The 25133-nt window shown below is 37.9% G+C and overlaps 1 protein-coding gene and 1 pseudogene across 1 annotated transcript; both read left to right on the top strand.

Annotated features, from left to right (window-relative positions):
• Window positions 1-1510: 1510 nt before the first annotated feature.
• ARF4 (ADP ribosylation factor 4) lies at window positions 1511-24184 on the top strand. The gene is made up of 6 exons (XM_003982365.6): window positions 1511-1913; window positions 11089-11169; window positions 11658-11767; window positions 17727-17798; window positions 21024-21149; window positions 23229-24184. The coding sequence occupies exons 1-6, from the start codon at window positions 1847-1849 to the stop codon at window positions 23313-23315; spliced, it is 543 nt and encodes a 180-aa protein (XP_003982414.1). The 5' UTR covers window positions 1511-1846; the 3' UTR covers window positions 23316-24184.
• Window positions 17806-19583, top strand: LOC102900496 (annotated as a pseudogene).
• Window positions 24185-25133: the final 949 nt, after the last annotated feature.

The following is a 25133-nucleotide window of genomic DNA, read 5'->3' as shown; positions in this document are numbered from 1 at the left end:
CACACTTTTATATTGTTTCACACTGCTTAGTCATCATTTGGTATTTTCCACTAGCTGTGTCTTGGAGACCTTTTCATTAGAATATATAATTCTGTATTATTCTAACTTCTGATAGTATTACATAGTATGGCTATAACAGTGTATTCAGCCATCCCTCTATCACTCAACCATATTTGAGTGTCATGGTGTGCCAACTCCGGGGAATACAATGATATATAAAAACGGACTAGAGTCCTGCCTTCTCAGCGCTTTCAGACAAGGGTGGAGGAAAGGGAGGAAGTTTGTCAATAATATTAAGTGTGAAATCGTAACAACGAAGAGAGGCTATGATTCTTTGAGCCTGAGTAATTCATCTGGTGAGATCAATAAAATATTTTCCAAGGGAGTTAAACAGATCTGAAGGGCCGGTGATGGGGACTTAACTAAGATACAGAGGTGTAGGTAGGAGGAGCTACTAATCCTAAACTGCATAACGGTGTAGAGGAAATAATGGTGATGTGGCGAAGATTATGGGGAACGTGCTTTTAAAAAATTTTTTATAGGATATATACCTTATTTGGTAATCAGGAAAACATTAATGTTATAAATATTATTTTTTTTAATGTTTACTTTTGAGAGACAGAACGAGAGGTGGGGAGGGGCAGAGAGAGAGGGAGACACAGAATCTGAAGCAGGCTCCAGGCTCCGAGCCGTCAGCACAGCTCCAACCCACAGACCGGGAGAGAGATCATGACCCGAGACAAGTCGGAAGTCAAGGCTTAACCGACTGAGCCACCTAGGTGCCCCAAGATCATAAACCGACTGAGCCACCTAGGTGCCCCAAGATCATAAATATTTTTCGAAGTGAGAAGGCTTTCCACTTTCTCAAAATAAGAAATAAGCTTTCCAGGGTTCAGAGAGAGAAAAGGTACACGAAAAACAATCCTTCCTCGTTGGCTTCTCTTTAAAAAGCTGCACTAGTCGATGAAAATGTCTCAGAGCTATCGCATCCTGACATAAGATTAGGGGATGTTCATTACGACCTGGAGCGGAGAGGTCAATGCGTCTAGGCCACAGCCTCTATCTCTGCACGATAGCTTTTAACCACTTATCTCCTGGGAAAGCAGGGCCCGTCTTCACTTCTCCACTAGGGGAAGTGCCTAGTGCTGCGCATGAAACGTGTACTATCGTGGACGGGGGAGTCCCCAGCGCGCATTCAGTTTAAGAGTAGGTCGCTCAAAGGCAGGAAGAACAGGTTCACTTCCTAACCCACAATGCACAGAGCGCCTTTCCGGAAGTAAGGACAACAGCCTCCTGAAAGTATTTATCCGGGCGGAAGCGTCTCGCCTAGACTCTGATTGGAAGTGACCAGCCGGGGCATTGTGGGACTTTGTCCGTCCCCCAGTACGCATGTGCTAACTGGCGTCGCCCCGATTGTCCACGTCCGGGAGGAGACAACTGCCAGAGAATCGCGTCCCCGAAGTTGGCCAATCCCTTTCGTGCGCAGGCGCAGTGGTTCAGGCAGCACCGGAAGCGCAGGGGGTTGGGGCGGCGGTGACGCGATTCTGTCCGCGTTGGAGGGGCCGGGCCGCCGTCGGAGTAGCCGCGGCTACCGCGTGACGTGGCATAGCAAAAGCCTAAAACGCCAGAGCCGGAGCTGCCGCGCCAGTCGTCGAGCAGGTCCTCGCCCCGTTAGTTCTTGCTCTGGGGCTTCGTCCGACACGCCGGCCAGTGAGCCGTGTCTGTCGCCTTCTTTCTCCTTCAGCCCGTCTTCCTTCGCTCAGTTTGTCGGGAGAGTGAAAAGAGAAGGCCCGCGGACGCCCCAAAACCCCTTTTGCTCCTGCCCATCGCAAGTGCCACTACTGCCATGGGCCTCACCATCTCCTCCCTTTTCTCCCGCCTCTTCGGCAAGAAGCAGATGCGCATTTTGATGGGTGAGTGAGGGGCCGAGGACCGAGGGCAGGCCCCAGTAGGGATCGGGTAAGGCCGGGTGTGGGTGCTAGGGGCCGCCTTGGGGCCTGTTTGCCCCTCCGCCCGCGGTGGTGGGGGAGGGGCGGCGGGCTCGGGGTCAGGAGGAATTCTTAACGGGGAACAATGGGGCGAAAGGTGGGCGGTCGCCCCAGATCTGTGTGAAAGGACTGGACAGGGCCGCGGGGCAAGGTTTCTTCCTTGTGGCTGTGGTTTTCTCTACTTGATCTTACTGAAAGCTACACAAGATCGGGCGCAGATGTGGGGGAAGCGAACTCCCATCTCGCCAAGCCCGGAAGACACTGGCGAGGCCCATTCTGAGAGTGCGGTCTGGCTCGTCTCTTCTCCGGTGTGGGCAGCGGCCCGAAGTGAGGCAGAACAACTCTAGCCTTCCTCCTCCCCCTTTCTGCACCGTGTACACACTCTGCACACTCCAGTGGTATGTGAGCGAGCCGTCGCCAGGAGCCCGGAGCCGGCCGGGCCAGGAAGTGACCAGGCCCAGAGCGGTGGTCAGGGAGCACCCAAGGTTTCAGAAGAGTCCGGAGTCCTCAGCGCTCACTTCGCCAAACTTCGCGCTGGATTCCATTTCGTATTTACTTCTTTTCCTTATTAATGTCTCCTTATCTTTTGACCATTCTCAAAAACTAAATATATTTGGTTTATGCTCTTTGGTTTTCAATTGATTTTTATCTAGCTGACTAAAGTTTAATGAAAAAAAAAAACTTTTAAAGCTATTTTTTTTTTAAGCCGGTAACAAATTTCCAGTAACTGAACATCCTGACACTCAACTTTAGGGTAGCCTTGTTAAATAACAGTTACAAAGCGGGTTTTTTTTTTTTTTAATTGTTTGGGAAATAGGCTTTTAAAACACTGCTTTTCGGTGCCAGCTTTTCTGTTTTTAGTTATTCCAGCTGAGGGAGAAGAGGCTTGCATGTCACTTGGGTGATACGAGCAACCCCTCCCCCATATTACTGTGAGTAGCCTCTACATCACAGCTAAGCTGTGTGGGCCTGAGTAATGCCACAAGGAGCCCTCTAACTTTAAACGTTGAAACTTGTCGGTTCGTTAGATTTTCCACAGTGGGGAGGAAGTTTTATTTTCTAGTTCTACTACCACTGAAAGTTTTCCAAAGCAAGATTCAGTAATTGGAGGGGTATGAAGGTTAAGGACGTGCACATTTAGTTCTTTTTTCACTTAACTGTTTGTTATTCCAGCTTCTTCACAGTTCGTGGAATAATTGTTAATAATTCATTCAGAAAGATGTCCAAATGTTTTCTCTTTAAAAGTTTTTTAGATTTCATTTTTAGAGACAATTTTTTAAAGGAGGACAAGCATATTAAGTTTTTAAGGTGGCTGAAAATTGACAGTCTGAAAAGGATCTGAAGTCATTGGGAGGACTTTGGACTGTGATAAATGAATTTCCAGGCTGTTCCTTAAAGAAATTAGTACCTAGTTGTGTTCCTGGAAATGTACTAGTTGGTCCTTTTACTTAAGATACATTCTAAACTAATTGCTGTTTCACATTCTAAGTTTTCTGTGATGGCTAAAAGTTTCAGAGGGAGAAGAAAGGTAGAATTATGCTCTAAGAACTTTCCTAAATTTACTATATTAGAGGAGCATTTCTCCCCTTACCCCTAAAAAATAATGACTGAAAGAAAATGAAAAAGTATTTAACTTTGCAAGGGATCGAAGTCATGATTTGGAATGAACTCATTTTATGTTAAATGTTTTATTGCTCAGGTTTCCTATACTTGTTTTGCAGTTTAGTTTTGGGATAATCAGATTTCCTTGATTAAAAACACTTCAGTCACAAGGTCAACTTTTATAGTAACTCATCAGATGAAGCATAACCTTAGAAGGATATGTGCGTGGGTAGGGAAAGAGGTGATTTGGAAGTTTGATAAATGATTTTTTTTTTTTTTTGGTCTAGCTTTATGAGTGTCTGCATAAATAATCACTCTTAAGGTGAATAGGGCAGGCCCCATTCAAGTTTAAGAATTAGGAGTTAATTGGGTTTTTTTGTTGTTTGTTTTCATATTAATGTTCTCTGGCAGGTATGTGGGCTTTGTTTTCCTTTATAAGGTTCACATCAAATTCATACCTTCTTGAGTAAGTGACTTTCAGACTTTATCATTTTAAAGTGTTATTGAAAGATGGTAGTAGTTAGCTCATGAGTCTGGTTTGCCAAATTACTGTTAAGTTTAAAATTTTATTCCTACACGTGTTCTCCCAGAAAGTTCAAGTAATTTTAAAAGATGTTTGAAGTTACAGCTTGTAGTTAAGTAATTAAAAACCAATACAGTGTTTCAAATGTAATGTATAGATTGACAGAAATTGTATAGTTTTTTTTTGTTGTTTGGGGAAATCACTCATGTGAATTATATCATTGAGCTTAAATTCAAAGATGACCAATTTCCATCTTAGATTTCTCATGTAGCCCTGCATTATCTTATTTTTAGACTGATCTCCAGTGTCTTGATCTGTGGTAAGATGTACTTTTGTAGATGACTCCCCCAAGTTTTGTTTACATTGGAAAACACTAATGTAGGTTCTATAGAGGAATTATTAATCTTGCACTCTTTGAACTTGAAAGTTTCTTGCTATTGAAAAGCTGGAAAAAATGTTGCTTTCTAAAAGATTGCTAAGTACGGTATAATTTTGTATTGCCTTATATGTGACTGTGACTGTTTTTTTGGGGGGTGGCACGAGAGGTTCCTCTATTTGCCAATTTGAAAAATGTTACTAATATTTTAAATGAGGCTTCAAGCTGAGGAGTGGCATTTCATGCTTTTTCCCTAGCATATTTTGTAAATACACTTATTGTGTGATTTTTAATGTCCTCATTCTAGAAATAGCATGTCCTGGGGCACCTGGGTTGCTCATTTGGTTGAGCATCCGACTTTGGCTCAGGTCATATCTCACAGCTCAGGAGTTTGAGCCCCACGTCGGGCTCTGCTGGCAGCTCAGATCCTGCTTCGGATTCTGTGTCTCCCTTTCTCTCTGCCCCTCCCCTGCTCACACTCTGTCTTTCTGTCTCTCTGTCTCTCTCTCTCAAAAATAAACGTTAAAAAATAAATAAATAAAAACAACATGTCCTTTTTGTTAAATTTTAAAAATATGAGAAAAGAATAAAGTGATAACTATAATTCCACCATTTCACTGTTGTTAACATTTATTATATTTACTTTCAGGCTTTTGAGAGGATATTTGTGTTCTCTCTTTTTGACTTAGCATATTAGCATTTTCTCAGATCATTGGTTGAACACATAATTATCAGGCTTAAAAAAAAGCCCTTTTGATTAGTTATGTGATTTAAGGAAACAGTAGAAAAGGCAAAAGTCTTTAGTTTGATGCCACTAGAAGCTGATACAACAATTTTTAGATGCACCTTCTGGCATTATTGCAAATGGCTTTCAGACTGATAATTTGCTGCTAATTAACACATTGATCAAAGTGCAGATACTTCTGATGTTTTGGGTAGAAGTAAAACGTAAGCTTATAATAATTTTTCTTTTCACCTGGCAGCCTCGCTTTCAGGTTTGATGGTCAGACTTCTGAGGAATTAGATAAAATACCTTTTAAGATACAGTGTGTCCATCAGAGAAAACTAAAGGCAGGGTGGCAATATATAAATATCTTTTGAGAGCTTTGGCATATACTTCGGGGGTTTTTTTTTTGTTTTTCTTTTAATTAAAAAGTTGAGATGCAATTCATGTAACAAAATTTATCCCTTTAAAGTATACAATTCATAGGTTTTACTGTATTCACAAACTTGTGTCACCACCACCAGTTTTAATTTTAGAACATTTTAATCAGCCTAGAAAGACACTCTATACCCGTTAGCAGTTACTGTTCCCCTTCTTCCCCAGTTCTTTCTGCGACCAGTCATGTACTTTTAGTTTCTATGGATTTGTGTGTCCATGATAGTTAACATAATATTACCATACAATATATGTCCTTTAGTATCTAGCTTCTTTCACTTAGCTTAATGTTTTCAAAGCTCATAGCATGTTTCAGTACTTCATTCCTTTTTATGGCTGAAGAGTAATTCCATAATATGAACATACCACATTTTGTTTATCCATTCATCATTTGATGGAAGTTTGATCGTTTCCACGTTTTGGCTCTTATGAGTAATGCTGCTGTGAACGTTTGAAAACAAGTTTTTGTATGGGCATATGATTTTAATTGTCTTGGGTTCTGTGTTAACTATATTTAACATTTTGAGGAGCTGACAAAACTTTTCCAAATCAGCTATACCATTTACATTCCCATCAGCTTTGTATGAGAGATCTAATTTCTCTATAAGACCTGTGGTATTGCATACCTGTTCTACTCCTGTGATTCTGGGGACATTTCTGAACCTTAGATGCTGTGTGTGAAAAATGGAGGAGAGTTGTGAGATTTATATTATAAAAATGTATGGAATCCACCCAGTGTTGTGCTCAAAACACAGTAAGCACTCAATTTAAATTATTTTTAAATAATTGTGAAGTTGTATTTCAAGCTTTCGTGTAGAAACTTTTCAAGATAAAAGAAAACATGAAGAAGAAATAATCCTATGTGAAATTTTACCCTTCTGAAAATACACTTTTTTCATCTAAGTCTCTTTTTTGCATTTTATTTCCTTAAGTAAAGATCATTGGGATCTAGCATCTTTAACTTAGAATATTTTTTGCTGCTACATTTTAGTAGACATACTTTTTAACGATTGGTAAAGATTTTGGGGGTAGTTTTGCTGCTGTTAATACTTTGGTCAAAGTGCAGGTTCAGTTAAGGAGAACAAGTAATTCCAGTATATCTTTCAATACAGTGACTTGTTTATGGGGGTGGAGGGGAGGGAGGACATTACTGGAATGTACAGATTAGAGTCTTATCTTGGCTAGTTGAGAATTGGTTATAGTTTCATTTTGTGGAGAAATCTCATTGCTAAATATTGCCACATTAAGGAAATACATAAGAAATGACTAAAGTAGTGCAAAATTGTTAGATCAACACATTTTTGAGTAAAGAACTATACAGTGAGTTTTAAGTGGCGGTACACATTAATTTATGCATCTTTAATCTCGCAGTAGAAATTTCTTTTTAAAAACTTCTGCTTTGCATTTATTACAATACTATTATTTTGGGTGCAACTCAAAAGAAACTCTTGTGATTTAAAAATCTTGTATGTGGCTGTGAGCCATTTAACTGTTGTCTACAGTTTTTAAAGTTTTACTTATTTTGAGAGAGAGAGCATGGTGCAAGTTGGGGAAGGGCGGCGGGGAGGGGGGGAGAGAGAGAGAGAAAGAAAGAGATAGAGAAAGAAAGAAAGAAAAAGAAAGAAAGAAAGAGAAAGAAAGAAAGAAAAAGAAAGAAAAGAAAAGAAAAGAAAAGAAAAGAAAAAAGAAAAGAAAAAAGAATGAATCCCAAGCAGTCTCCCTACTGTCAGGACAAAGCATGATTTGGGGCTCGATCCCATGAACCTTGATATTGTGACCTGAGCTGAAACCAAGAGCTGGCCACTTAGCTGCCTGAGCCACTCAGGCACCCCACAATTTTTATTTTAAAAATAACTTGCTGAAAAAGCCTTATAGTTGCATTATTTTGTAAATACTCCTTCCCTTATTTTTTTATTAAAAATAATCATAAAAAATATATTCAAGTCTCTTAAAGCAGTCATCTACCTGATAGATTCATTAGGAAATGTTGGGGCGCCTGGGTGGCGCAGTCGGTTGAGCTTCCGACTTCAGCCAGGTCACGATCTCGCGGTCCGGGAGTTCGAGCCCCGCGTCGGCTCTGGGCTGATGGCTCGGAGCCTGGAGCCCGTTTCCGATTCTGTGTCTCCCTCTCTCTCTGCCCCTCCCCCGTTCATGCTCTGTCTCTCTCTGTCCCAAAAATAAATAAAAAATGTTGAAAAAAAAATTTTTTTAATAAAAAAAAGGAAATGTAACCAGTCCAACATATTAATAAAGGAAATCTGCTATTTGGGATTTTTTTTTAATGAAAGTAACACATGTTTATTGTGTAAAATTCTAACTGTAGAAGTAGAAGAATATTAGTTATGTACATGAGTGGGTGTAACGCTTTCATTTAAAAAAATTGGGTTACCTCTGCTTTTCTAGAACTTAAAATAGTTGTATAATCATAATTTGTCTTGGGTTTCTTCCATTCACTGTTAGTATTTTTGTATTTAAATTGTTTCAGTGATGGTGTGAGGTTCAGTTTGACTGAGTTTGATTGGCATGTGCCATAGTTCTCAAACCTAGCTCATGTTCGTTCTTTCTTTTAAATAAATCTATTTTTAAATATTATTATTATTATTATTATTATTATTATTATTATTATTATTATTATTTTACGTTGGGCATGAAGCCCAACTTGGGACTTGAACTCATAACCCTGAGATCAAGACCTGAGCTGAGATCAAGAGTCTGATGCTTAATCAACTGAGCCACTCAGGTGCCCCTCGTGTTTTTTCTGATCAGTATCTCAGTTTCACTTCTTCTGACTTGGGTTTAATCATATTGTGACTTAGTTACTTAAGGGTGAATTTTGCTTTATTTTAAAATTTGATCAAGGGGTGTCTGGGTGGCTCAGTCGGTTAAGTGTCTGACTTAAGGCTCAGGTCATGATCTAACAGCTCGTGAGTTTGATGCGAGCCCCGCCATCAAGCTCAGAGCCTGGACCCTGCTTTGGATTCTGTGTCTCCCTCTCTCTCTGCCCCTCCCCCACTTGTGCTGTGTGTGCATGTGTGTGTGTGTCTCTCTGTTAAAAATAAACATTTAAAAACTTTTTTTTTTTTTTTTTTATCAAAATCACCTGAGAAGGACTCTTCCAAGAGACCGCTTTTTTGAACAAGGAACCAATCATCTTGTTCTACTCTTCATTTTCTGTATTTTTACTGAAGCTGTCAAATTTGAGGCAGTTTCTTTTGTTTCTTTGTGTATATTTTAGAATTAGGTTTCCTGATTTTTTTTTTTTGATACTGTCCCATACTCAAAAAACAAAACACCTCCTGGTGCCAGTGGTTTTTCTTATGCCTGTGAGTGAGGGCTTGGCTGCTCACTCTGACTAGTAAGTGTCATAGTATTTTGGAAAGAATAAACCTGAATATCTCAGTATGAAGAAGTAGGGAACACCGTTTGATTAGAGGACACAAGATATGAAGATATAAATTGCTTGAGTGTCCAGAGAGATCTTAAAGCTACCTTTGTAGGGTACAGAGCAGAAACGGTTGTTACGGGGCACCTGGGTGGCTCAGTTGGTTGAGCGTCCGACTTTGGCTCACGTTATGTTCTTGCTCTGCTCATGCTCTGTCTCTCTGTCTCTCAAAAGTGAATAAACGTTAAAAAAAAATTTTTTTTTTTAAAAGAAACGGGTGTTACATGGGTACAGGAGGTCTGAAATTGCCTGTGGCCTTTAGGTCTGTTTTAGGTAAGTGGGGTGATTTCTTTGTTTTTTCAACTTAATAGCATTTGTTACATGTGCCAAGTCATGCTTTGATTTAAATATTTAAAAAGCATCCTTGCTTAAATCAATACTCAGTTGAACTCATTTCAAAATCTGGGATAGTGTAAATCTAGGTGGGCAAATGTGATGTCCTTGGAACAGTGATAAATTCGATGAAGCTATTAGATATTGGCCTTTCATTTGGAAGGGTTTAGCAAACAATGTAGAATATGCAGGTTTTGAGAGATTCATAACTTAGAATGAACATTTAATTTGCTCATTACTATCAATGTAATAAAGAAATATACCATCTTGTTCCAGTATGGATTTTTTTTCTTCAGAAATAAGGACATTCTTCCCTACTTGTATCTGCCTCAAAGGAGTCATTTAAAGAATTTAGACATTAGTTACATTGGAGGTGAATAAGATAGGGCTATTTGGTTACCCAAATTAACCAATCTTGTGTTCTCATTTCTGTGCATTTGATGTAGGAATTGATATAAATTGGGGTAAAATTGGCCCCATCTTCCTTTGGATACTAGGGCATGGTTACATATTTTTTAAAGATAATTTTTATTCACTTTTTAATTTTTTAATTTTTTAATATTTTTTAATGTTTTTTAATGTTTATTCGTTTTTTTAAGAGACAGAGAGCATGAGTGGGGGAGGGGCAGAGAGAGAGAGAGAGAGAGGGAGACACAGAATCCAAAGCAGGCTCCAGGCTCTCAGCTGTCAGCACAGAGCCTGACGTGGGGCTTGAACCCACGAACAGTGAGATCGTGACCTGAGCTGAGGTTGGATGCTTAACTGATTGAACTGCTCACGCATCCCCATTTTTTGAATTTTTTAATTAAAAAAAAATTTTTTTTTAATTTTTTTTTAACGTTTATTTATTTTTGAGACAGAGACAGAGCATGAATGGGGGAGGGTCAGAGAGAGAGGGAGACACAGAATCTGAAACAGGCTCCAGGCTCTGAGCAGTCAGCACAGAGCCTGACGCGGGGCCTGAACTCACAGACCGCGAGATCATGACCTGAGCTGGAGTCGGACGCTTAACCGACTGAGCCACCCAGGCGCCCCCCAAAAAAATTTTTTTTAGGGTGAGCATGCAAATGAGGGAACAGGGCAGAGGGAGAGAGAGAGTCCAAGTAGGACTCAATCCCCACCACCCTGGTATCATGATCTGAGCCGATATCAAGAGTTGGATGTTTAACAGACTAAGCCACCCAGGCGTTCCTTTATTCACTTGTTTTTGTGTGTTTTCTGATTCAGTTTGTGACTTGTGTTTTTAAAAATGAGAGTAGTTCATAGAATTAATAAGAACTTGAATTGGAAAAAATCTTAGATTAAATGATTCAGTCTCTCCTTGTTTTATACCTAATTTCTCTGGTCTCAGTTTTCTAGAGTGACTTGTTTATAAAGGCAGTTAACTAGTTTGTGGCAAAGCAAATCTAGAGACTAGAGCCTGAGTCAGCCTGATACTCTTTTCTTTTCACTACTACATGTTGTCTCTCTAGGTCTAGAAAGAAAAACGGAAAGGCTTTGTGTAGCAAATGTTGCTCTTGGGGATCAGAAATGAAGTAACTTCATTTCTAACTCATTTGTGCCTTGTCCAGTTGACTTTTGCTTTCAAACTATGAATTTATTGTAGAATTAATTCTTAGTATGTGCTTTTAGTCTAGATTTAAAATCTATAATGTCTTTTTCTAGTTGGATTGGATGCTGCTGGCAAGACGACCATTCTGTATAAACTGAAGTTAGGGGAGATAGTCACCACCATTCCTACCATTGGTAAGAAAGTTTACAGATGAGTTTAATTTATATCATAGTAGTATGTTATAAAGTGAAATAGAATATGGTTTAATTTTGAAACAGTTTTTTAAGGTTTATTTTTTAGAGCAGCTTTATGTTTGCAGAAAAATTGAGAGGAGGGTACAGAGATTTCCCATATACTCCCCACCCTTATGTATATATAGCTTCTCCCTTTATCAACATCACTCATTTGAGTGGTACATTTGTTGTAATTGATGAACCTCATTGACACATTATAATCATCTAAAGTCCATGGTCTACCTTACGGTTAACTTTTGGTTTTGTGCATTCTGTGGGTTTGGATAAATGTCCTGTGGCATATATCTATCATTATAACTGGCTTAGATTCTTTTTAAGTTTGTTAATTATCTAGTAGGACTTTAAAAAAGCAATTCTGAGGCAATTCACAATAAAGGGGTCTATTTTCTTTATGACGTTTTGCACCACTGTCTTTTTTTTCTTTGTAGGTTTTAATGTGGAAACAGTAGAATATAAGAACATTTGTTTCACGGTATGGGATGTTGGTGGTCAAGATAAAATTAGGCCTCTCTGGAGGCATTACTTCCAAAATACCCAGGTAAGGAATGCTGTACAGTTTGTATAACTTTTCTTTATATGTTTCATGCTTTAAAGTTTCTGTTACTGTCTACTATTTGACTGGGTGTTGGTGTTTACTCTGTGAGTTGGCATTCTTACCATTGCTTACGTATTCTTCAGTGAACTCTCTCACTCATGCCTTTGAAGGCTAAATTACCCAACGTGGAAGATTTACATAGCCATCATAACAATATTTTGGAAGATTAGTTGTTGGGGGAGGGGGGGGATGATTTTCAAGATTAAATTAGATGTCTCATCAGTAGTTCTGTTGGTTTTGTTCTTAGTCTAGAAAGTAAGGTCTGTATAACTTATCATTATGATTTTTAATGAATAAAGGGTAATTAATATTCCTTAATTTAGCCCCATTAAGTGTTTATTAAAATACAGTAAGAAAAAAAAATTAATGTAGATCTACCTTGTTGGTTTATAAGATATTTTTATATTTTCACGTAGTATATATAATGGTGGCATGGGAGAGACCTTAGTAATCCTATAGAGTAGGAGTTCTCAAATTTGGCTACACATTAGAATTCACCTGGGGAGCTTTAAAAAAAATCCCAAAGTGCTGATCATTAACTTGACTTGAAATTTCTGTAGATATAAACTATGTATCAGTAGTGCTTCTCAGACTTTGATGTGCATATGAATCACCTGGGTATTTACAGATCAGTTTAGTAGGGCCTGGCTAAGGCCTGATATTCTTTTTTTTTTTTTAATATTTATTTATTTTGAGAGAGAGAGCACGAGGAGGGAAGGGGCAGAGAGAGGGCGAGAGAATAAATCCCAAGCAGGCTCCATGCTGCCATCACAGAGCCTGATGCAAGGCTTGAACCCATGAATCGTGAGATCATGACCTGAGCTGAAACCAAGAGTCAGATGCTTAACTGAGCCACCCAGGTGCCCCAAAGCCTGAGATTCTGCATTTCTAGCAGGTTCTCCAGTGGTAGTACTGATGCTGTTGGTTTAGGACCTTACTTTGAAGAGCAAGGCTCTGTTACAATAAGTTTTTTCAATAGCAGCACTGTTGACATTTTGGGCTGAGTAACTATTGTTGGCTCTCTGCATCGTAGGATGTTAGGCAGCATCCCTGTCCTCTACCCACTAGGTGCCAGTAGCAAACCCCACCCCACCCAGTTGCAGTAACCAAAAATATCTTCACATATTGCAAAATATTCTCTGGGGACAAAATTGCTCCCTCATGAAAATCACTACTCTAGGCTAACTCTTATATAGGAGCAAGCTGAAGCTTGGAATAACTTACCTAAGACTGGAGAGGTGGTTCTTGTTCTACATGTCTCTTTAAACTTGTTCCAACTCACTTGTGTTTTCTTTAAAAATTTTTTTTATTTTTTACATTTATTTATTTTTGAGAGACAGAGTGAGGCAGGGTGCGAGTGGAGGAGGGGCAGAGAGAGAAGGAGACAGAATCCGAAGCAGCCTCCAGGCTCTGAGAAAGTGTTCAGCCCAGATCCCAATACGGGGCTTGAACCCACGAACTGTGAGATCATGACCTGAGCCAAAGTCAGACACTTAACTGACTGAGCCAGCTAGGCACCCCACTCGTGTTTTCTACCACAGGAGAAGTTTCTCATCAGTTTTTGTTTATTACCGGAGTTGATAGATAACATTTTTTAAGTAATGTGTGATGTTACCAACACTTCATATGTGTAAGATTTGCACAGGTCATTCTTGGTCTCCAACTCATAAAACATTGTATGCAAGTGAGGCATATTGCCACCAGGTGGCAGTGAATACCCTACATGAGTGGCTGGAACTACCAGGTTTAAGTAGTATGTCATGTCCAGTAAATAACATGCTTTTTTATTTAAAAATAAGAATGTTTCTGTTCATTAGCTGTGATTAGAAAAGTTATTTTGAGGGGCACCTGGGTGGCTCAGTTGGTTGGGCTTCCGACTGGCTCAGGTCATGATCTCGCGGTTTGTGGGTTCGAGCCCTGTGTCAGGCTCTGCACTGCTTTGGATTCTCTGTCTTCCTTTCCCTCTCCCCCTTCCCTGCTTGCTCTCTCTCTCTCTCCTTCTCTCAAAAATAAATAAACATTTTTTTAAAAAAGCTATTTTGATAAGAGTCACATGCTTAAAAAAACTTTATTATGGAAATTGTCAAATGTATGCAAAAGTAGAGAGAATAGCATATAAACTTCCACATCTCTGTTACCCAACTTCAGTTATTAGGATATAGCCAGTATTGTTTAATCGATATTCCTCTCTTATGTAATTCACCTTTTAGATTATTGTAAAGCAAGTCATAGTCCTTTCATTTAGGAAAGATGTTTTTGAAGTAAAATTAGGGATGAAGTAAAGCTTTGCTAATTCTTAATTTGTTATTCTTGACCAAGAGTAACCCTAATCTTATTCTAGATTTGTTTACAATGCTTTGTAACTTACTTTTGAGCTCTTAATTGAGATTAGACCCATTCCTGGCCTCTTTAGATCACCTTATAATCAAAAGTCCAAGTATTTTTTCCTTGAGAACTCATTCCTGTAGGAGAAAGTTTTATGTGTTACCTGATGTAATCTCAGCTAAGCTCTTAACACCAGCTTTTCTAGCATTCCTGGTTAGTTCTTTTAGCTATAAAATGTAAAAGAAACCAATACCATTTAATCATGCTTGTAACTTTTTTAACAAGCCAGGACACAGTGTTTGTTGTAGTAAATTGCTCTTCCCTCATTAGACAATTCCAATTATTTTGCTATTCTAAATAAGTAAATACTTGCCCTTTTAGGTAGTTTTTTCTTACTGTAGCGGAACTTATCTTTAGAATCCTAGCTTTTCTACATTCTTGATTCTGGGTTGTCCCAGGAAGTGAATAACTTTGAATTTATTGCTGAAATACTTCTCTCTCCCAATAGTGTTACTTTGGGACTGATAGCATTATTTTATATTTTATTTTATTTTTAATTAGCAAATTTCTTATTAGCACACTTGTGTGCAGGACGCGGGGGGTGGGGAAGGCAGAGGGAGACAGAGACAGAGAGAGAGAGAGAGAGAGAGAGAGAGAGAGAATCTCAAGCAGGTTCCACACCCAGTGCCTGAGGTCATAACCTGATCTGAAATCAAGAGTTGGACTCCTAACCAGCTGAGCCACCCAGGTGCCCCTACATTTTAAAAGAGAATAAAAATGGGTTGTTAGTAATCCAGATAAAATTAGATCCCTTTTGGAGGCATTGCCTCTTCCAAAGGGTAGATTCTAAAAAGGAATAGCTTTTGGGGCACCTGGGTGGCTCAGTCGGTTAAGCGTCTGACTTCAGCTCAGGTCATGATCTCACAGTTTGTGAGTTTGAGCCCCACGTCAGGCTCTGTGCTGACAGCTCAGAGCCTGGAGCCTGCTTCGGATTCTGTGTCTCCCCCTCTCTCTGCCCCCTTCCCTGCTCATGCTCTGTGTCTCTCTGTCTCTCGATAATAAATAAATGTTAAAAAAGAAATTATAAAAAAGGAATGGCTTTTGGAATAGAAGAGGAAGGAGGCAACTTTTCCTAAATGCCTGTGATAAGTCAAGTACGATGCTAGATTCTTTTTGTGCCTCTATGATTACATTTAACTGGCTTATAAAGTTGATGGCATTGTTTTATAAAAGAGGAGACATGTTCAAGGATTAGATAATTCATATAATAAGTAGTCTTGAGATTTGAATTTGGTTATCTTTCTATTATGCCATACTGGCTCTCATAGCACCAGAAATATTTTCAATGGTTAGGATGTTTAAGATGATGGTTTCCAGCAGAGATAAAGGAAATGGGTTTGAAATTTGCTAGACCAAAGGAAATTGTTATTTAATGACTATAGCCTAAAATAAATATTTGGTAAACCTGGCAAGCTTAGTACTGTGGTGGTCCTGAGGGGTAAATAGAAAATAATGTAGCCCTTTGCCTTAAGTGGATTTTATGCCCTCAGTGGATTTAATCAAGTTACTGACATAAATAAGCACAAGACAGTTTGTGCTAAAGTGACAAATGATCAGAAATACTTCAATGGTTAGGGTTGTAGGGAGAATAATTTTTAAAGTAATCACTTTAGTATTAATAGGAATAGATTTTAACAAAGCTATCAAGGTAATCTGCCCTCTCTTTCTTACTCCAGTTGAAAATTTTATACTTTTCCATTTGAAAGTTTTTAGAGAAGTCTTAACTGTTCCCTTAATTCCATTTCTTTTCTAGCATGGAATTTTAATATTTGTGAATATCAATAAGAATGGTTACTATTTTTCTTTTTGTTAAGAATTTTGTGGCTCAGTGGGTTGAGTGTCCAACTTTGGCTCAGGTTATGGTTTCGCAGTTTGTGGGTTCGAGCCTGCATCAGGCTCTATGCTGTCAGCTGTCCCCCTGCACCTTCTCTGTCCATCCCTTGCTCGCATGTACACTCACTCTCTCTCAAAAATAAATCAACATTTTTTTTTAATTTTTTTTTCAACGTTTTTTATTTATTTTTGGGACAGAGAGAGACAGAACATGAACGGGGGAGGGGCAGAGAGAGAGGGAGACACAGAATCGGAAACAGGCTCCAGGCTCCGAGCCATCAGCCCAGAGCCTGACGCGGGGCTCGAACTCCCGGACCGCGAGATCGTGACCTGGTTGAAGTCAGACGCCTAACCGACTGCGCCACCCAGGCGCCCCTAAATCAACATTTTAAAAAATAAAAAAAGAATTTCATATCTGAAGGCACCTGGCTGACTCAGTCTGTGGGACTCTTGATCTCAGGGTTGTGAGTTCAAGCCCCACATTGAGCTTAACTTAAAAAAAAAAAAAAAAAAGTCTTCTTATTTGATAGGTCAACAACATTATGGAGCAGAACTGATTTTTCCTGTGAAGCCTATAAAAACTGTAGGGGCACCTAAGTGGCTCAGTTGGTTAAGCATTGGATTTCAGCTCAGGTTGTGATCTCACAGTTTGTGAGTTCAGGCCTCATGTCTGTGCTGACAGCTCAGAGCCTAGAACCTGCTTGGGATTTTGTGTCTTCCTCTCTGTCTGCTCTCCCTTGCTCGTGTTCTCTCTCTTGGTCTCTCAAAAATAGACATTAAAAAAAAAAAACTGTAGGGTGCGTCTTCCCCCTCTTATTTTTTTAAAGCACTTTGTGCTTGCCTTTGACTGAATAAGCTAATTCAGTTAGTAAATTCATGGATCTTTAGAGTCTTTGGTTTATTCTATTATCTTTTGTTCCCATCTATGCTTTCCTGTGTGAGGTAAGAGGGATAAAATTTATTCTTAGTGTAGTTGAAAAAAGTGATCAATTGGTGAAGAGTAAGATTTTTATTTTACTATTTTTTTGAATGTTTATTTTTTATTTTTTTTTTAATTTTTTTTTCAATGTTTTTTATTTATTTTTGGGACAGAGAGAGACAGAGCATGAACGGGGGAGGGGCAGAGAGAGAGGGAGACACAGAATCGGAAACAGGCTCCAGGCTCCGAGCCATCAGCCCAGAGCCTGACGCAGGGCTCGAACTCACGGACTGCGAGATCGTGACCTGGCTGAAGTCGGACGCTTAACCGACTGCGCCACCCAGGCGCCCCTGAATGTTTATTTTTGAGAGCGAACACAAGCAGGAAGGGGCAGAGAGGAAGGGGAGACACAGAATCCAAAGTAGGCTCCAGGCTCCGAGCTGTCAGTGCAGAGCCAAATTGCAGAGCTCAAACCCACGAACCATGAGATGACCTGAGCCGAAGTTAGACGCTTAACCAATTGAGCCACCCAGGGCCCCAAGATTTTTTTTTTTAAATAACATAAGTTAAAATCACAAATAGTGCTCAAATCATTTTTAGTACTTAGGGCCCTGTTTTTTTTTTTTTTTTCTATTAATAAGGAGACATTGTCTTCCTTAATGTTTAACTCAGTATGGTTTTTCTGCTTGTACTTACTTATGTTTTATATTTGGTGTCTCCTTTAAAGTTAACTGTTAATAATTTATTTACACAATTTTTCCCCAGGGTCTTATTTTTGTGGTAGATAGTAATGATCGTGAAAGAATTCAGGAAGGAGCTGAAGAGCTGCAGAAAATGGTAAGAATATTTTTTAAATCTTTTGTTTGCAAGATATGTTTTTCAGGGTGACAGCGGTATTGTTAGTGGATGGTACCATACTGTGATTAGATTACAGAAATGAATTTTTTCTAGAAAGAACCATGCAGGTAAAAGTCTCCGGCAGAGCTTTTTAAAAAACACACAGAAGAGTAGCTACGTCATTAAGTTGAGAAGAAGGCTCAGCTTTTTAGAGTGCCCCATGGGTGATATATGTCTCTGGTTGAGGATGTCTCCATTAGTCCAGTCCTTTATTTAATAGATAAAAAATCTATGGTTTTGAAACTTTTGTGATGTAAGAATCTTGGTTCAAATCCCTTATTTGCAAGGTCATTGGTTTTGGTTTTCTCTGTGCTGTTCCTGTATAACCAATACTTTGAAATGTTTTGTAATAGTAGCCAGGATAAAGAATTCTACCTGAAGGTAGTAGTATTTCAGTTGATGATGGTATTTTGGCTTTGTCATGTATCAGATTGTTTTCATACACAGTTGACCTTTGAGCAGCATGGGGATTAAGGGTGCCAGCTCAGGCCCCACCCACCCATATGTACAGTTGAAAATCCACATATTACTTTTGAATCCTCAAAAACTGCTGCTTTTCTGGGCTACAGTTTAGTGGTGGGAATATTGGCTCCTGAGGCCGCATCTTCCATCCCAGGTGGTAGCTCTTCCTGCCAGTCACAATGGAGAAGCAGCCTGAAGAGCAAGCGGCTGCCAAGCCCTTGGACTTCAGAGCAGGAGGCGGGGAAGGCGGGCAGCACAGGCCACCGGCGCCCAGGTGGTGCAGCCCAGGGACCAAGGACCGCTCGACCCTTCTGCTCAGGCTGCGAGCACAGACAAAAAAACTCTTGGAATATAACTCAGTGGTTCATGTAAATGAAAAAAACAAAAACAAAACTCCAGTAGAACAAATCATGTAAGATAAGCAAATTGAAGCTAAAATTGAAGACCTGGAAAATTGCTTTTGAAATGAAAAAGCTTGTGTTAGACAGGATGCAACTTTCAACTGCACTTAAAAAAGAATCTGGAGAAAATTAACCCCAAGTGTGCTCATGGATCACATGAAACATGTACTAAAGCTAAATTAATAATGAAATCACACCAGGAATCTGGGATTTGGAGGAAAAACTGCTTGATGTTGGGAAGAAGAGATTACAATTAAAACAAGCTTCAGAAAGTAAGCTTTTGGAAATACAGACTGAAAAGAGTAAACAGAAAGATGATTTGGGACAATATGGAAAATTCAGACAAGATAAAGCCAATACAACAAAACCTACAAATTAGAGATACACATTTATTCAACATATGTTCCAAAACCTCATTTAGGGAGTAAAGCAGTTGGGCAGAGGATTTTACCTTTAAAGAGCTTGTTCTATAGCTTGAGAAGAATCACACTATGATCTAATAAGAATTCCATTGTGTCATTTTTTGTTTCAGTCTTTGATAGGTCATTTAAATAGCAAATTTGGAGTGAACATTTTTTAGTGTTTTTGGAACTCTTCTAATACCTGCAGTTTTTTGTAGCTTCACGCTATAACATGAAATCTGTTGTTTTAAATATATTTAAAGTGACTGGCATACTCTAAAAGAATCTGAAAATCTTAGGGTTGGAAGGGCCCCAAAAGACCTGTAATCCAGCTTTCTGCTGAATGTGGACCTTTTTTCTGCAATATTCCTGGCAATCCCAACTCTCAGTTGGAATGTTTCTGTGCATTTGTCTGTCAACTAAAATATTAGAAAAATTAGAAAAGGATATTCATATCTCAATTTTTTTCAACTGTCAGTTGTATTTTATTGAAATAAATCTCATTTTAGATTTATCTCACACACAAAAAAACTTAAGTAGTAATATAGTAATAGCCTACTGTTGACCGATAACAGTTAACACATATTTCAAATATTGTATGTATCATATACTAGATTTTTACAATAAAGTAAGCTAGATAAAATTGCTAAGAAAATTATAAGAGAAAATGTGTTTACAGTAATGTACTGTAAAAAATCCATGTATAAATTGACCTACACAGTTAAAACCCAAGTTGTTCAAGGGTCAGCTGTATTTATATTGTGAAAATTTATTGAGGAATCTTGCTAGAGGCACCTTGTCATGGTTTCATGGTGTAGCCATAAAATATTTATTGAAATGAAGTCTTAATTCTCATTCATTACTTCTAAGACTGTAGTGCAGTTTGTAAAGCCATTGTGCCAATAGATATGTAACTAAGTCACTGGTAGTTTGTCTGATGAGTTAAATATCACCTCTTCTACTCTTTTTGTAAACAGCTTTATCAAGATACAATTCACATACCATAAACTTCACTCATTTAAAATGTGTAAGTTACTGGTTTTTAGTAAACAAAATTATGCAAACATTACCACAGTCTACTTTTTTAGAACATTTTCATTGACCCAGAAAGAAATTCTCTAGAACTATTCCCCATTCCTTCCCCTACTCCACCCCATACCCCCAGCCCTTACAACCACTGATTTACTTTATATGTGTATATGCCTATTCTAGACATTCATATAAATAGAATCATACAATATATGGTCTTTTTTAACTTTTCGTTACTTTTCACTTAGCATAAGTTTTCAGGGCTGGTCCATGTTGTGTCATGTGTCAGTACTCATGCCTGCCAGCTTCTATATACTTTTACTTATTACTTATTTACTCTTATATTATTTCCTATTGTAATATACTCTTGCGTTCTTGTATTTTTCATGATACTGCTAATACCATAATCATTGTTTTGTTGTCCTACTGGTGTATGGTCCAGCTGGCTGGAAAGGAATACAAGTCCAAAAAGAATCCTCTCAATAACTTTACTACTGAGTACCATAAGATTCTGCCGTAAATACATATTCCCATTTGTGTTTCTGGTCCTTGCCAATCCTGACTCTTAATGGATGATCATGAAAGCTGAAATAAATGATTTACTTTAATGGAGTGCAGGATGATTGGCTTGAAAAATAGTTTTGCTTTACTTGAAAGGCATATGATTATTTGCTTGGGATTTAAAAATGGAAGGATATGAGGTTTAAGTTGTTAAGCGTGTATGAACTTCATGTAGTGAAATTATGTTGATGTTTAATAATGTATTTAATGTTGAATAAGTGATATATGTAGGAAGACAGTGTTTTCCCTCCTTTGTGACAATAATTGAGTTCCAGTTTGTTAGTTGTTAAACTCTCAGCTTTTATTTCCAGCTTCAGGAAGATGAGTTGCAAGATGCAGTGTTGCTGCTTTTTGCAAACAAACAGGATTTGCCAAATGCTATGGCCATCAGTGAAATGACAGATAAATTAGGTCTTCAGTCTCTTCGTAACAGAACAGTAAGTATTTGGAGATTTGTATTAACCTCCTATTAGAATTAATAGTTTAATTGTTTAAGTACGTATTCAGTTTAAATACATATTAATTGTCCCTTTTGAATAGATAATGAGCACATCATTTAAAAAAATACAGTAATATAGTCTTGCTTACAGACACGAGTCCTTTCAGGCTTTTGTAAGTGTGTGTTCAATTTTAAACTACTTTAATATCTTCTCCATTTTTTAACATTTAATATTTATCCTTTAAGAATCCAAATGTTCAGATACTTTTATTTTGATTTTTATTAACTTTACCCTCAAACCATTTATTTTTTTTTCAACGTTTATTTATTTTTTGGGATAGAGAGAGACAGAGCATGAATGGGGGAGGGGCAGAGAGAGAGGGAGACACAGAATCGGAAACAGGCTCCAGGCTCTGAGCCGTCAGCACCGAGGCCGACGCGGGGCTTGAACTCACGGACTGCGAGATCGTGACCTGGTTGAAGTCAGACGCTTAACCAACTGCGCCACCCAGGCGCCCCCCCTCAAACCATTTAGTATTGATAAATACTTTATGAGAAAATTGTACTTGATGAGAATTATATAAAGATTATTGATATTGTTAATTTTAATTTAAAATCTTTTAAATAGCTTTGCAGCAAGTATTTTGTAATTTGGTTTTCTTATTAAAACTGCAGTATTTAGCAGCCATATTTTAGATAATACTATTTTTTACTGTTTGCCTGTTAACATCAAAAGCTTGTGAACTATAATTATGACATTAAACAAGTTTTGAATTTAAAATTATAAGAGGGGTGCCTGGGTGGCTCAGTCGGTTGAGTGTTTGACTTTGGCTCAGATCATGATCTCGTGGTTCATGGGTTCAAGCCCTGCGTTGGGTTCTGTGCTGACTGCTCAGAGCCGGAGCCTGCTTTGGATTCTATGTCTCCCTCTCTCTCTCGCCCAGCCCCCACACCCCTCGTGCTCTGTCTCTCTCTCAAAAATAAATAAACTTTAAAAAAAATTATAAGAAATGTTATACTTGTTCTCCAGTAGCTTGTTTAGGTCAGTGATTTAAATACTGGGAAAACACAATATACTGTTTTATATATAAAGATATCACAAACTATAGTGTGACTTGTGCTTTACAAGGTTTTTACTAAGTTGTCAACAAGGTAAATACTGTGCTGTGGCAATAACAGCATAGTATGTTTGAGATGTCCCAGGATGATTTAAACAAGATAAACTGTAAATGCTACCAGTTTCCAGTGCTGTGAAGATAATAATTTATGCCTTTTCCCAGCCTTCTAGGTTTCTGGGTGTTTGATATTCAAATAATAATTGGTAGCATTGTATACTTGCATTGAACTTGCAATATTAAAGCGAAGTCTTTATTGTAAGGTAGAATAAAACTAGTCAGTAAAGAAAAGTATTAAAAATAAACTATCCTTCAAGGTAATGAAATTGCTTTCTAGATCTTTTTCTTGCTGTTTGTTAGCTTTTCATGGTATTCATGGAGTTACTGAGATATAATTCATTACCAGTTTAAAAAGTGGAACTTTTTAGAATACATGAGACTACATACAGATAGTGAAGTTATCTGAAAAGCCTGCCTCTATCAGCAGCTCCTACTTTTTTCAAAATTTTGCCTTCTGTACTTTGAACTTAGTTTTATGGGAAACGAGGGTTATAAGGACCTGGTGGGTACTTAGTTACTAATCTTCCTATGAATGTTCTTTTCGGATTAAGGACTAGATCATTGATTAAATCTAATAATGAATCAGTAGGAGTAGATTTAAATGTGGCAAGAGTTTGTGAGAAGCATGTATTAGAACACTCCTAATCAATATAGTTAGTGAGACCATTATAAAATTAAACATTTGTAAGATGCAAACTTTAATGTATTTATGCCATTATTCCTTTAGTTTTATATATTAATTTTTTCATTTACTTTTTTCCTATACATTTATGGTAACTGCTGACTAAATAATACCTTGGGCATTTGGGAGGGAGTATTCAATTTTCTGATTAAGAAATTTTAAAGACTGTGGTTATATATAGTATTCTGTTAATCACGTATTTTTTGTTCTTTCTTTACAGTGGTATGTTCAAGCCACTTGTGCTACACAAGGAACTGGTCTGTATGAGGGACTTGACTGGCTGTCAAATGAGCTTTCAAAACGTTAAATGAAACTGGATACCTAACCAAGGACACATTTGATAGAATTGGTCTAGGCTTGTTACAACAAAATTAGTTTGCATCTTGGTTATTAAACAGTATCTGGGACTGGTTTGGGCAGAATATTACAGCGTTTAAACTTATTTTGTTGCCAATTATTGTTTGCCAAGTATAATATTGCTATTAAGCAATATGCTTGGTTTTAAAGAAATTCTCCTTAACTTGGGAAAAAAAGTGTCCTCTTTTAATTTTATTTCTCTTAAGCCTAAATGCCTGGACATAGCTATTGTGACACCTTTAAATAAATCCGTTTTGAATGTTTTTTGAGCCCACAAGAAATAACGTTTTAAAGTTATCCCCTTGCTACTTTACTGATACCTTTATCATTCCTGGGACAGTCTGCTGATTTAAAAAAATGTAGCATTCCATTTGTATTTATTTTTCTCCCTTGCCAAAAAGATTTTCTAATCCTGCTTGTACCAGCCAGGGAAATGCTCCAAAACACTATTCAGATCTCTTGCACTGAGGACCTTCTATTTTCTCCCCATTATTGAATCCTGGCTTTTCATCAGCCAAGCTTACCTTAGTGTGGTTTGGATTTGATAGCTAATTAGTTCTGTGCTGGTTGCAAAGAGTTCATATTGAGATGATTTTTTAATACCCAGCAGATTGTCTTCCTTTATATTGTATCTTTTTTATGTTGCATGTTGCTTTTTGGTATCAGCCTGACTCTTTGCCCAGTATATGATAGTTCTGCTGATGTTTTATTGTTTATTGGTGAACATATCTTCATTAAGAGTTTTTGGAAAACTCATCAAACTCAGTAAGTTTTCTTCATAACCCATTTGGAATTCTTCCTAATAAAATGATAAAAATATGTTATTGTGTGTGTTCTTTTTGAGTCTTGAAGATGTTTGAAATGGATTTTCTTATTTAGCGAAGTTAATTTGAATATATTACATTTTGTGAACAGTAATCCAGGTCTCCGTGAATTTACTAATTGTTTACAGTGGAAATAAAATACAGGTTGCTATCATGTATATAACAGTGTGATGGGGAGCAACTTCAAATTTTAGTTTCTTTTAATAAAATAGAGTTTGACATTGTACATTTCTAAACTCAGATAAGGAGGCAAAAGCTGTAATAAAATGAACTGCCCCAAAAGCATGTATGCATGTGTTTTGTTTCACAACCGATGTTAGCTTTTAAAAAATGCAAGTGCTGTTTGCATGGCAGACTACAGACTGTTAGTGATGCTGCTCTCCTGTGTAGAAGAGTTCACAAGCACTTTCCTTTTTGGCTTCACCTCTTTCAGAACTTCTACAGAGAGCTGCATGTGACTAATTCTTTGTTAATAAGGCAATAAAGGTATATATACTTCATTAACTACATCTATTAAGTTATTAAGGACTCAACTTGGTAACCTTATGACTTAGTTTTTGTCTAAAATGTTTTATGTATTTTATAAACCTTAAAAAAAGTTCTTAGTGGCTTGTATAGATTCAGATAAATTTGTAGATTGAAATTTTATTTTCAAACCAAATATATGCTAGTAAAACATATTTTTGAATAATAAAGTGTTGGATCAAGTGAAAGGAAATTAGAATTAAGTACTTGATGATTGACATACAGGTTACTGGGGTAAAGTGTTTAACATGGATCACTTGATACAAGTGTAACTTCATTAGCTCACTGGGTGAATTCTCCCTTCTCTCTGAATAAGAAAGGTATTATTTCTTGTTGGATAAAACTAAGATATGATGTAGTATGTGTAGTTCCTGGGGTTCAACTAGGAGATACTAAACTTTGAATGGGTTCACCGTTAT

This window comes from Felis catus, chromosome A2 (assembly GCF_018350175.1).
Source record: "Felis catus isolate Fca126 chromosome A2, F.catus_Fca126_mat1.0, whole genome shotgun sequence".
Lineage (NCBI taxonomy): Eukaryota > Metazoa > Chordata > Mammalia > Carnivora > Felidae > Felis > Felis catus.
Note: the sequence above shows the minus strand (reverse complement) of the source record. Positions and strands in the feature narration are given on the sequence as shown.